General features: G+C 33.8%; 1 protein-coding gene across 1 annotated transcript; it reads right to left on the bottom strand.

Annotated features, from left to right (window-relative positions):
• Window positions 1–842: 842 nt before the first annotated feature.
• On the bottom strand, window positions 843–3434 carry LOC114714815 (receptor-like protein EIX1). Its single transcript, XM_028899585.1, has one exon. The coding sequence runs from the start codon at window positions 3432–3434 to the stop codon at window positions 843–845; it is 2592 nt and encodes an 863-aa protein (XP_028755418.1).
• Between the last annotated feature and the right edge of the window lie 9403 nt (window positions 3435–12837).

Here is a 12837-nt window from a genome sequence, read left to right as displayed (position 1 = left end):
GCATGGACCAATCTGTATATCTGATAGATCAAGTCTGGTTCATCCAACCTCAGGTTGATATTGGATCAGACTATACCCCAGGCGATCATGTTCAGTAAGAGGTCTTTCTTACGCTGTGATGGCCAACCTGGTTCGGTCCGATTCATACACATCTATAATGTGAATTATCAACTTACTAATTTATGACGTGCATTTATTTACATTTTAAATATACAACGCCTGTATTGGAATCATATGTCCCTCTCTATTTAAGGACATATACAATATATTGCACCGCTTCAAACTAAAGTAACGCAACAAACTAAAAACTTCACTTCACTTATAATATGCCTTCAGCAGCATCACTTCGTCCTCCTTTGCAATGCTCAGTCTAGAAGACCCGATGAGGAGCAAGAAACTGCATAATATATAAATAAAAAATATTACAAGGGCGTTACACCTCCAAAATATTAAATTTATGTATTTATATAGTTCTAGAATACGAATAAGGTGTTTGAATAAATACCCCTGAAGCATCCATGAAGGAGCATCTAGTACTTGGTTGTTTTGTTTTAGCTCTTTTATGCCCTGGAAGTTTTACTTCATTAAAAAAACTACCCTAGTTGATATCCACCATTAAGTTTGACCATTAAATTATGTCTAAGAGCCAAAAAAACAAAACTTTCAAGTATTAGGTACTTCTTATCAATATTTCCTAATATTTAAGTACCTTATCGCTTCTAAAATATTATTAAAAAAGGGAATATGTGGCAACGAAAAAGTAAAATATATTGCATTTAAGTAAACTTAGTCAAAACTTAAATCATTAGTTTGTTTCACTCACCTTAGTACCAGCTAGGTCTTCAATGAAAACGATTAATCCTGAGGATCACCATGACATAAAACTTGTCTCTAATGTGATAGAGGAATCTAAAGTAAGAATGCCTGAAATTGTTGTTGAAGAAAATGACAGCACAGACTCCCCAAAAGGCCACGGCAAATCCAACTCCTATCCCAATGTAGAAGGAAGATAGAAATTCATCTTCTTCACTGTAATTTCCTTCAGTGGGTTTAACATCTTTGTGTGTGCAATTCTTTGGAAGTGGAGCACCACAAAGTCCAAGATTCCCAATATAGCTTAGCACATTGAACCCTTGAAGTTGAGTCCCTGATGGGATCATTCCAGAGAAATTGTTGAAGGAAAGGTTTAAGGTTCCCAGAAAAGACAATTGAGCCAAACTTTGAGGAATTTCACCTGAAAATTGATTGTGTGCAAGATCAAGAGATTCTAATTGTTTCAAGTTTCCAATCTCTCTCAATATATTTCCTTCTAATTGATTATGGGACAAGTTCAAGGAATGCAATTCACTGAGACTAAACATTTCTGGAGGTATTGTTCCAGACATATAATTACTTGATAGATCAATAGCACGCAACAACTTTACATTTTCTTCATAGATTAGTTCAAGGCCTTTTATATGCAACTCAACATTGTCTCCATATATAGAATTTGAACACAATATTCTGCCACAAAAGTTGTTAACCACATTACTTGAAGCAGCTTGTCTCATGGCTGTCATATTATGTAAGCACTTAGGTATTGAACCTGAGAGTTTGTTATTTGCAAAATCCAATATTATAAGAGATTCCAACTGGCATACTTCTGATGGGATAGTTCCACTAAATTGGTTGGATCTAAATTGGATAATCTTTACATTGTGACCTATCCAGTTTGGTATGAATCCTGAAAATTTATTTTCTGCAACATCAAGGATCTGCAGGTTTTGGCAATTTTTCAGTGACATTGGTATCTCTCCAAAGAAGTTGTTGTTATTGAGATGCAAAATCTTGAGATTAGATAAGAAACTGATTGATGGGAGAACAGTACCCGTAAGATTGTTGCCACCTAGCCTAATAATAACCAAGGATTTCCAATGCATCCAGCAATTTGTAAGCCCTCCTGATAATAGATTATTAGACATGTCCAAATACTTTAAATTGCTTCTGCCACTCATCTTTTGACACAACAATGAAGAAATAGATCCTTGAAAAGAGTTATTTCTTGCATTGAATGTGACAACATTTGGTGACAAACGAGGGAGATTGCCTTTGAATTTATTAGAACTCAAACTTACGTATGTAGAGTTCAGTAACACATCGGATATGTCCCAATCAATCGTGTTCTCTTGTAAGCATATGCATCTCAACTGTGTTGCCAAATTCCAAAAGTTATCTTGAGATTGAAATGAAATACTTGAGGAGATAATAACTAATACCCTGAGAGACTTTTGCGTATATATCCATTCAGGAAACTTAGAACCCACTATGTGCACCAAATTTATGCCTTCAAGTTGAAAAGGAGGAACCCAAGACAAATCAAAGTCAAAGATTAAGCCTGGAGATCCCATGCCAAGCGCTTTCAAATTTGAGAGTTTGACAAAATTCCTTTCAGACACATACCCCATCAAATGATTATCATAAAAGTTGAACATCTCCAAGTTCAAGAGCTGCCCAAGGCTCTCTGGAAGACTACCGTTTAAGTTATTTGAATTGAGATTCAAGATAACCAAGGATGATAGATTTCCCAATTGAGGAGGAATATGACCATAAAGTAAGTTATGACTAATATCAAGAACTTGTAGGTGTTTTAGTTGGCCTAACCAAGCTGGAATTGGTCCACTTAGTTGATTGCCTTGCAAATCCAAGCTTTTTAATTTTCCAAGATTCAACAGTCTATTTGGAAGTTGGCCATGAAAATAATTATAGCTCAAATTTACAGAAGTGACATCACTGAGATTGAATAGCCAGTTCGGAAAGATTTCAGAGTTAAAAGCATTATCAGAAAGGCTAAGAACTTCAAGTGAAGTAAAATTGACATACTGCAGGGATGGACTGATGTTTTCAAGGTGGCATCTATCTAGGTGCAATTCAGTAAGGGAAGGAAGTAAAGCTGGTAACTGAAGCCAATCAAGTTTCCCTTGAAGATTAATGCCACTGAAGTTAACATATTTCAAGGAGGCAAAACGAGAAATCCAATGAAGGCTATCAATGAAAAGATCCTCATTATATGATAAGTCAAGGTGATGAAGATTAGAAGAATTTTTAGAGGAATCATGTTGGGTAATAACATGGAAGTCATTATTGCTCAAATCCAAGTAATTTAAAAACTCAAGTCGGAGCAAAGATAGGTGGAATTCACCTGTGAGACAGTGTGATTTCTTCTCTTCACAATCATAATCATAGGCTTCTAAAGAACAAGGAAGACTGAGTTCGATGACTCTACCGGTGGTGTTGTCACACTGAATCCCTATCCATTCACAACAATCTCTGCCATCCGACCAACCAGAGAGGATGGATGATGGATCACCAACTGTTTGTTTGAAATTTAAGAGAAGATGGCGATCTCTTTCATCACACTGTACTCTCAAACTATAAGTGCCCTTATTGTGGAGCATAATTGCTAATATTAATAACCATGGCAGCAGAAGATTAGAGATATAGGAGAGAAATGATGAGGTTTCCATAATCACTGATTGATATGCTTTGATGGGAAGGGCTTGCCACCACCACACTTTTATATTGAGATATATTTATATTCCCAGGTCCCACAGTGAGTTCGTCTTTAATGCTTTCCGACTTCAAATGTTCATGACATAAACCATGACGCTAACACACGCAAGTGACGTAGAATATAAGGACTAAGCAGAAAATGGATGACTTTTAATTAGAATTGAATTGGTTTGCATTGACACGTGACGCCAGGTCGCCAACCATTATTAATGGTAAGCTCTCCATCTTCCTTTCTCCCATCTTCTTTCCTCCATTTTTTTTCCCCAACCCAAAAGCAGATTAGCAAGACTAAGACAGAGGTTTCTGAGGACCAAACCAAAGAGACAAAAGTTTATATCAATCTCTTAGACTGTAATTTTTCAACAAAATTATTTATTGTACATATTAAAAGTTTGAAAAGAAAAACTTAGGTCTTGTGTGTATAAAGAAAAAAGTTGCCTCAATTATGAGAGATGCTGAAAATAGCAAAGATATTCATGAAGACATCAACTATCACTAAAAAAAACAGACTTTAGGAGATGATTTTCGGCGGCGACAAAAAAAGTCGCTGCTGAAAGTCCACTTTCAACGGTGACACCAAAAAGTCGCCGCTGAAAGTGGACATTCAGCGGCGACTTTTTTTATCGCTGCTGAAACTAAGACTTTCAGCGGCGACAAAAGTGTCGCCGTTGAAAGTTCGCTGCTGAAACTAAGAACTTCAGCGGCGACAAAAATGTCGCCGCTGAAAGTAAACTTTGAGCAGCGACTTTTTTTGTCGCCGCTGAAAGTTCGCTACTGAAACTAAGACTTTCAGTGGCAACAAAAGTATTGCCGCTGAAAGTGTAATATAATAATATATATTTTATTTTACAATATTAATAAACAAATTCAATCTGGCTCAGCGGCAAGAAGATTGGACACGAAAGGAGGCGGTCAGGAGTTCGAACCTTGAAGAAGACACATTTAAAGTGAAAATATTTGGACGATGACATGGCGAGGAGGAGTGATGTCGCAATGACATGGAGGTGGCTAGTGATGATGTGGCAGTCGGCGGTGATAATGTGGCTGCCGACGACGATGACGTGGCGGCCGGTGGCGATGACGTGGCGTCGGTATAGCCAATTCTTCTTAGGCATTACTTTCAGTGGCGACAAAAAAGTCACCATTAAAAACACTTTTGTCGCCGCTGAAAAGTCTTTCGGCGGCAACAAGAATGTCGCCGCCAAAAGTGTCTTTCAGCAGCAACATTGTTGTCGTCGCTAAAAGACTTTTTGGCGGTGACATCCGAAACTTCTAAAAGTCACCGCTAAAAGTATCTTTCAGCGGCGACTTTTTTAGTCGCCACTGAAAGTTTTCAGCCACGGTTGCTACGGCAACGACTTTTTAGCGGTGACTTTTATACTTTCAGCGGCGACTTTTGTCGCCGCTGAAAGTCAATTTTTTTGTAATGTATATATGAGAGTATATTTTTTATTTATTCAAATGACATAAATGAAAAATCAATTTCAATCTAAACAGGCAACAAATTTGTTTTCCCCCCTCATAATTCCCATATATTATTGAAAAGTCTAACAAAGATCTCTTTCACTTGATGGAAAAATGATGCCACCATATTTGAATTTTATATGGTCTTTTCATAACTTCTTGTCAATACTTCATTTATGATTCCAGTTGCCACGCTCGCACGCAGACACATTTATACTACTTTTGATCTTTAATATAAGAACTAATTAACTAATTTTAATAAATTAAGAAAATAAATTAAGTTAGTTATTTATAATAAACATATATTGTTTTTCCTAGAATACTCTTGCTAACCATGTGTATTGGTTAGAACTATTATTTGATAGAATATTTAATATGTGCAACTATTATAAGAACTATTTTGAAAAAAAATAGATAAATATAAGAGACATAGTGGATTGGAATCTTATATTTAAAACCAAATTAAAAGTCAAACTAGCTCTTATGTTTAAGATCAAAAGGAGTATTTGAATAAATTAAAAATATATGAATGACTTTGATCAGTATTCTTCGTCCAAGTGAGGAGTATCAAAAACAAAGATAAGGTGACCATAAAAGTTGACCCATTAATACATTATCGTGATTGAGACTCTCTCAAATGGCCGCCCATCTGATGATGACAAACCAATTCAACTTTGAAAAGTCTTCCAATTATTTTAGATGCAAATGATACTATGATATACTTGGAAAAAAAAAATCAGTGGTCCTACAAAACTTATAGAGCTGTTAGATAATAGAATTGATGAATCATAATAAAGGAGAGCAACAAGCAGAAGAAAAGAAAGAAAAGAAAATCCAGTCTCAACTCTCAAGAACTATAGCCTGCGGCTTTATGTAAGAGGATTTCATTTAAGTTTTTTCTAAGCGATTTTGTGCTATATAAAGTAAATATTTCAAAAAAAAAAAAGAAGAAGTTTGATCTTGTGAAAATGTAAAATAATATATTTTTGGAGTGATCCAAATGCCCTAAACCTGAAGTCCCTCTCGTGGCGTGACCATTTTTTGGTTTTTGCTCTTACTTTCCACTAAGTGGGGTCATTTTGATTTCTTTTTGTTTTTGCCAAAGGCCACTTTGATTCTGGGTTCATTCCTTCCCAAAGCCCAACAATATCATGACGCGAGTCCGGTGCCACCACATATTTTCGCGATCTCATGACCTTCATGTTAACCGAAAAAACCATCAACTATATTTTTTATAAAATAAATGTGACAACAAAAAATGAATAATTATTAAAAATAAACTACTATTGAAAAATAAAATAATGAAAAATTTTAAAATTTGAGATTTGAATAAAACTAAAAAAATTGAATTTAAATAATCATAAAATTAAATTTAAAATTTAAAAGAAACTGAAAAAAATTTTATTGGAAAGAAAGATAAAATTAACATATAAAATCATTTAAGAAATTACCACTCGAGAGTGACAGGACATGGCTGTAGGTATCGGTTTTTAAATTTTCAAAATTAAAATAAATCTAAATATAAGAAAGAGAAAAGGCAAAAAAAAAAAAAAAGGAGTGGAAGATGGAAGACGCCAATAGAGGAAGCTTTAACAGCTTATAATATATAGATATATTTTCAGCTTATTAGTCTCTTCACCAAGAAGTCTTTCAAGTTTTCAACTTCATGCACACAACATATGCATATACTTGAGAATTGCTGCCTACATGCTGGCACAACTTTCACAGCGATTGTCAAAGAATCATTGATTATTTCCAGTGTTTGAAAGTACTCCTTATTAATGGGTTTAATAACCATATTTTTTTTTTTAATATAAAAAGTTTCGGTGAGTTAGCTCCTAAGAACTAATTAAGCCCATGACATGTTGGGTCTCAAAAAGCACTCATAGAAGTAATTACGGGCTATCCGCTAATAAAATCTTCATATCAGTAGTAAAATTCGATCTTTCAACTTTATCAATTATGAGTCGACTCTTTATTAATAGAATTAAATTAAAGTCAAAGTAGCTTTTACTTTATAAAGAGTGGACATAGTATGTCCTATTTTGGAGATAGATTGAGTTTCTTCTCTTAACTATTTAAACAACAAGAACAAAAAAAAAAGTTTGCCTGGATAAGTGTCAAAGTAACCTAACAAAGGTCTGGATAATTTTATTTGAAATTTGCCAAACCAAAGACGAATTTAGAGCCATGCCTTTCAAAAACAGAAAAATCTATTCCTAAACCCGTTGTTATTATTTAACATTTCATCAGCATTTTTCTATTTAAGAGTTTAATAATTATAAAAGAAAAGCATTTTTTTAAAAATTTCCATCGCCAATAAAGACGGATTATCCATCGCTAAATGAAAATGTTTTGTGGTGGCTCCCTGTCCGTTACTCCAATCTTGATTTGTTTTTAATGGCTTCTTACATAAGTTGGGTGGATGCTTATTAGCGTCCATGTGACTTGTCAACTCCAGCTCTCTATAGAAGGAATTGTATGCATTTATTTACTTTTTAAATATAAAACACCTGAATTGGAATCATATATCCCTTTTTTTTTTAAAGGAAAAATAAGCAAAGGTTACAGGGAACAGTAGGAGTTTATGGCAGTGCTTAATTTCCTTTAAAAGTGATAAATAAAAAACTTTAGGCCATTTCTTATTGCTTACTAAAAAGAAATATTTTAATTTCGTCTTTATTTAAGGGATATATACACTTATTAAGGATACAAATTTTATGCAGAAAATGGAACTATATATATATATATATATATATATATATTACACGACTTTAAAGTAACACTCAAACTAAGAACTTCACTTGTAATATGCCTTCAATAGCATCACTTCGTCCTCCCTTGCAATGCTCAGTCTAAAACACTCTTGATGAGGGCTTACTGAAACATGCATACGAAGTACCTGCATAATATATAATCGAACGCATGCGGGCATGCATATTTTCTAAGTCTAACTCAAACAGATGTGTTATTTGCGAAAATGATGAGTGCATTTTGGGCAGGTTGGGGCCGAACTAAGACCAGCATATTCTTTGGTCAGGTTTGTTCTCGAAGGGATTTTTTAAAAAATTAATTAATAAAATTTAAGGAAAGAGAATTAAGGAGAGAGATTTCCATCCCAATTTTTTTAATATATTCAAATATATGTCGGCACTACAAAAGAATAACAGAAGCAGAGAAGAGTTATTTTGTTTGGTACGAGCGTATAAAAATTAAAATGAAAGAAATAATAATATAATAAAATAACACATTTGATCATCCCTAAAAATTACAAATATATATATACATGATCACTTACTTATTCGTACGGCGAAACAAATCTTGGGGAATTATTTTATGCAACGTATAAAGAAAAGGAAAAAAAAAACTTAGACATATTTGTGGAATTAGTGGAATGAAAATAATCCTTTATTTCTCGTCAATAAACTTAAAATAAAGTGAATGTGGTGATGGTTTAATTCGGAAGGCTATATTATAATTATTATAATTATAAATACATAGATAATAGAAAAATATTTTTTTATATTTTATATTTTATTAAATTTATTAGGAACTTAGTTCAGTTGGCTATTTATATAGCTATTAGATAATAGAAATAATGAATCATAATAAAAGAGAGCAACAAGCAGAAGAAAAGAAAAAAAAAAAAATCCAGTCTCAAAAACTATAGCCTGCGGAAAAGGTTATTCACAATAATCTCCATGCAAGAGTATTTGGTTTAAGTGTTTTTCAAAAGATTTTTCGCCATATAAAGTAAATATTTCAAAAGAAAAAAAGTTTGATCTTGTAAAAATGTAAAATAATTTTTCTTGGAGTGATCCAAATGCCCTCAGCCTAAAATAACCTCATGGTGCAATATTTTTTTTTCTCTTGCTTTCTACTAACTTGGGCCCTTTTTGTTTTCTTTTTGTTTTCGCCGAAGGCCACGTTGATTCTGGGTTCACTCCTTCCCAAATCCCAACAATATCATAACAGGAGTCCGGTGCCACCACATATTTTCTTTTTTTGACCAGCGTGCCACCACATTTTTTCACAATCTCATCACCTTCATGTTAAGCCCCAAAAAAGAAACCGTGAACTTTATTTTTTATAAAATAAATGTGACAGGAAAAAACAAAATGAATAAGTATTAAAAATAAATAAAAATAAATTACCATTGCAAAATAAAATGTTGAAAAATTTTAAAATTTCGGATTTGAATGAAATTAAAAAAATGAATTTAAATAATTATAACATTAAATTTAAAATTTAAAAGAAAGTGAAAAAATTGAATTTAAAAGAAAGATAAAATTAAAATATAAAATCATTTAAGAAATTATCACTCGAGAGTGACAGGATATGGCAGTAGGTATCGGTTTTTATATTTTCTAAATTAAAATAAATTTAAATATAAGAAAGCAGAAAAGAGGAAAAAAAAAAAAAAGGAGTGGAAGATGGAAGACGCCAATAGAGGAAGCTTTAACAGCTTATAACATATACTGATATATTTTCATCTTATTAGTCTCTTCACTATAAAGTCTTTCAAGTTCTCAACTTCGTGCATATAACATACGCACATGCTTGAGCATTGTTGCCTACATGCTGGCGTGACTTTCACAACGATTGTTAAAGAATCACTGTACTTCCACTGTTTGAAAGTACTCCTTATTTTCATCCCAAAAAAAAACAAGAAGAAAGTACTCCTTATTAATGGGTTTAATAACTATATTACTTCTTTTTTTTAACATAAAAAGTTTAGATGAGTTTTGTTTCAAGGACTAATCAGGCCTAGAGCATAGACGGGCTCTAAAAGCACTTACAGTATCTTGATCTTATGACCTTATAAATTATGAGTCGATTTCTTACTAACTCAATTAAACTTCGAACATGGACACAGAACCAAAGGCCTCTATAATATTTAAATAGTCTTGGGCTTAGGACAAGTGGGGCTGCATATTACAAATAATTGCAAGGGCACGCATGTAACCAACATATTTCGCTGGAAAAAAATCTCGCATATTCATGTCGTACAGCATAAAATTATTTCTCTGCAACTAATCTAAATGTGTCATGCGATGGAGATAGACTGAGTTTCGCCTCTTGACTACTTAAAGAACCAAAAAAACAAAAAATCTCTGGATAAGCGTCAAACTAATCTGACAAATGTCCAGATAATTTTATTTGAAATTTGCCAAACTAAAGACGAATTTGGAGACACGCCTTTCAGAAACAGAAAAATCCATCCCTAAATCCGTTGTTAATATTTAACTTTTCGTCATCCTTTTTCTATTTAAGAGTTTAATAATTATACAAAAAAAACATTTTTTTAATTTCGATCTCCAATGAAGACGGATTATCCGTAACTAAATGAATATTTTTTGTTGTGGCTACCTGTCGTTACTCCAATCTTGATTTGTTTTTAATGGCTTCTCATGTGAGTTGGGTGGATGCTTATTAGCGTCTGTTTGGCTTGTCAACTCCATCTCTCTATAGAAGGAATTATATGCATTTATTTACTTTTTAAATATAAAACATCTGAAATGGAATCATATGTCCCATTTTTTTAAAAGAAAAAAAATAAGCAAAGGTTACCGGGATTATAGGATTTCATGGCAGTGCTTAATTTCCTTTAAAAGTGATAAATAAAAAACTTTACGCCATTTCCTATTGCTTACTAAAAAGAAATATTTTAATTTCGCCTTTATTTAAGGGCACTTACTTATTAAGGACACAAATTTTACGCAGAAAATGGAACTATATAAATATATAAATATATATATATATATTTATATATATTACACGACTTCAAAGTAGCACTCAAACTAAGAACTTCACTGTAATATGCCTTCAATAGCATCATTTCGTCCTCCCTTGCAACGTTCCGTCTAAAACACTCTTGATGAGGACTTACTGAAACATGCATACGAAGTACCCGCATGATATATAATCCAAAGCTATGTCATCAGAATAGAAGATAAACAAATGACTATATAGCATTTAAAAAACTTAGTCAAATCTTAAATCAGAAGTTTGTTTCACTTACCACAAATGCCATGTACGTACTCAACGACGTAAACGGTTCATCCTAAGGATCATTACCACAATAATCGGAAAGTTTATTTTCCTCTAGATCAAGGATCTATGGATTTTCACGACTTTCCGGTGACAAAGGTATCTCTCCGAATAAGAGATTTTTGTTGAGCTGCAGAATTGTAGGTTTGGACAGAAAACTCAATGATGGCGGAATTGTGCCTGTTAGATTATTGTCGCTGAGCTTACAATAACCAATGACTTCCAATTCATCCGAAAATCCGTCAATACCCCAAATAAAGAATTTTTGGATAAGTCTATATACCTTAATTGGCTTCTCCCATTCATTTTCTGAGACAACAGTGGAGAAAGGGGTCCTTAAAAAGAGTTGGTTTTTGCACAGAAAAAGACAGCGTTTGGTGATAATCGAGGGAGGCCAGTTTTACATTTATTTGAATCTAAAAATATCCATCTGTTGTTCTGTAAAATGTTCGACAAGTTCCCATTAATCCTGTTATCATGTAAATGCAGGTATGCCACCTGGATTGCAAAGCCTCAAAAGTTGTCTGCAGATTCAAATGAAATTCTCGAGGAGGCAATTTCTAAACTTATAAGAGACGTTTTGTGTATATAGCCATGAAGAAAGCTTAGGACCCGTCATGTTTGTCAAAATAAGTTTTTCAAGTTGAAATGGAGGAACCCAAAGAGAATGAAAGTCGAAGATTAAGCCCGGAGATCCCATGGAAAGGTATTTCAAATTTGAGAGATTGACAAAAATTCTTTCGGTCAAATGCCCTGTCAATTGATTATCACCAAAACCTAACGCCTCCAAGTTCAAGAGTTGCCCAAAACTTTCTAGAAGACTATTGCTCAAGTAGTTTGAGATAGCATCCAAAGTAGTCAAGGATGACAGATTTCCAAGACTTTCTACAAGACTATCCTTCAAGTAGTTTGAGCTAACATCCAAAGCAGTCAAGGATGACAAATTTCCCAAAGTTGAAGGAATAGGACTAGAAAATATATTTCTATCGACGATAAGTTCTTGTAGATGTTCAAACTGGCCCAGCCAATCTGGAATCAATCCACTGAGTTTATTCTCACTCAAATACAATTTTTCTAATTTTTGAAGATTCAATAAATTTTTTGAGAGTTGACGTTGAATATGATTATAGCTCAAGTCGACAATTGTGAGATCACAAAGATTAAACAACCAATGAGGCGAGAATTGAGTGCCAAAAGCATTATAAGGAAGACTAAGAACTTCAAGGGAAGTAAAATCGACAACGGGAGATACGGAGTGATGCTTCCAAGAAAACAACCATCCAAGGACAACTCTGTGAATGAAGGAAGGAGAGTCGCTAATTGGAGCCAATCTATTTCTTTTTGAAAACCCATGTCACCGAGGTAAAGATGTTTGAGGGAGGAAACACGAGAGAGCCAGAGAATATTATCAACACAAGGATTCTCATTTTCAGATAAATCATGATAATGAAGATTGGAAGAATTTTCACAAGAATGAGGATGATGAATAAAAGACATGTTACTACAATTTGTCGCATCCTCATAACCTTTTTGAACAATATTTTGGAAGTCAGTGTTGCTCAAATCCAGGTAATTTATAAACTCAAGTTGAAGCAATGATAGGTTGAGATCACCTGTTAGACAGCGTGATTTCTCACTCTCACAACCATCAGGGAAGGAGGATTCGGCAGAACAAGGGAGCCTAAGATCAACGACTCTGCCGGTGGTGTTGTCGCAGTGAACTCTGGCCCAATCACAGCAATCATGCTCACGGGTCCAATCGGAGAGGACGGT

The sequence above is a fragment of the Neltuma alba genome, unplaced genomic scaffold (assembly GCF_004799145.2).
Source record: "Neltuma alba isolate B1F8T4 unplaced genomic scaffold, ASM479914v2 tig00011543_pilon, whole genome shotgun sequence".
Lineage (NCBI taxonomy): Eukaryota > Viridiplantae > Streptophyta > Magnoliopsida > Fabales > Fabaceae > Neltuma > Neltuma alba.
The sequence above is the reverse complement of the archived record's forward strand: the minus strand, read 5'-3'. Positions and strand labels throughout refer to the sequence as shown.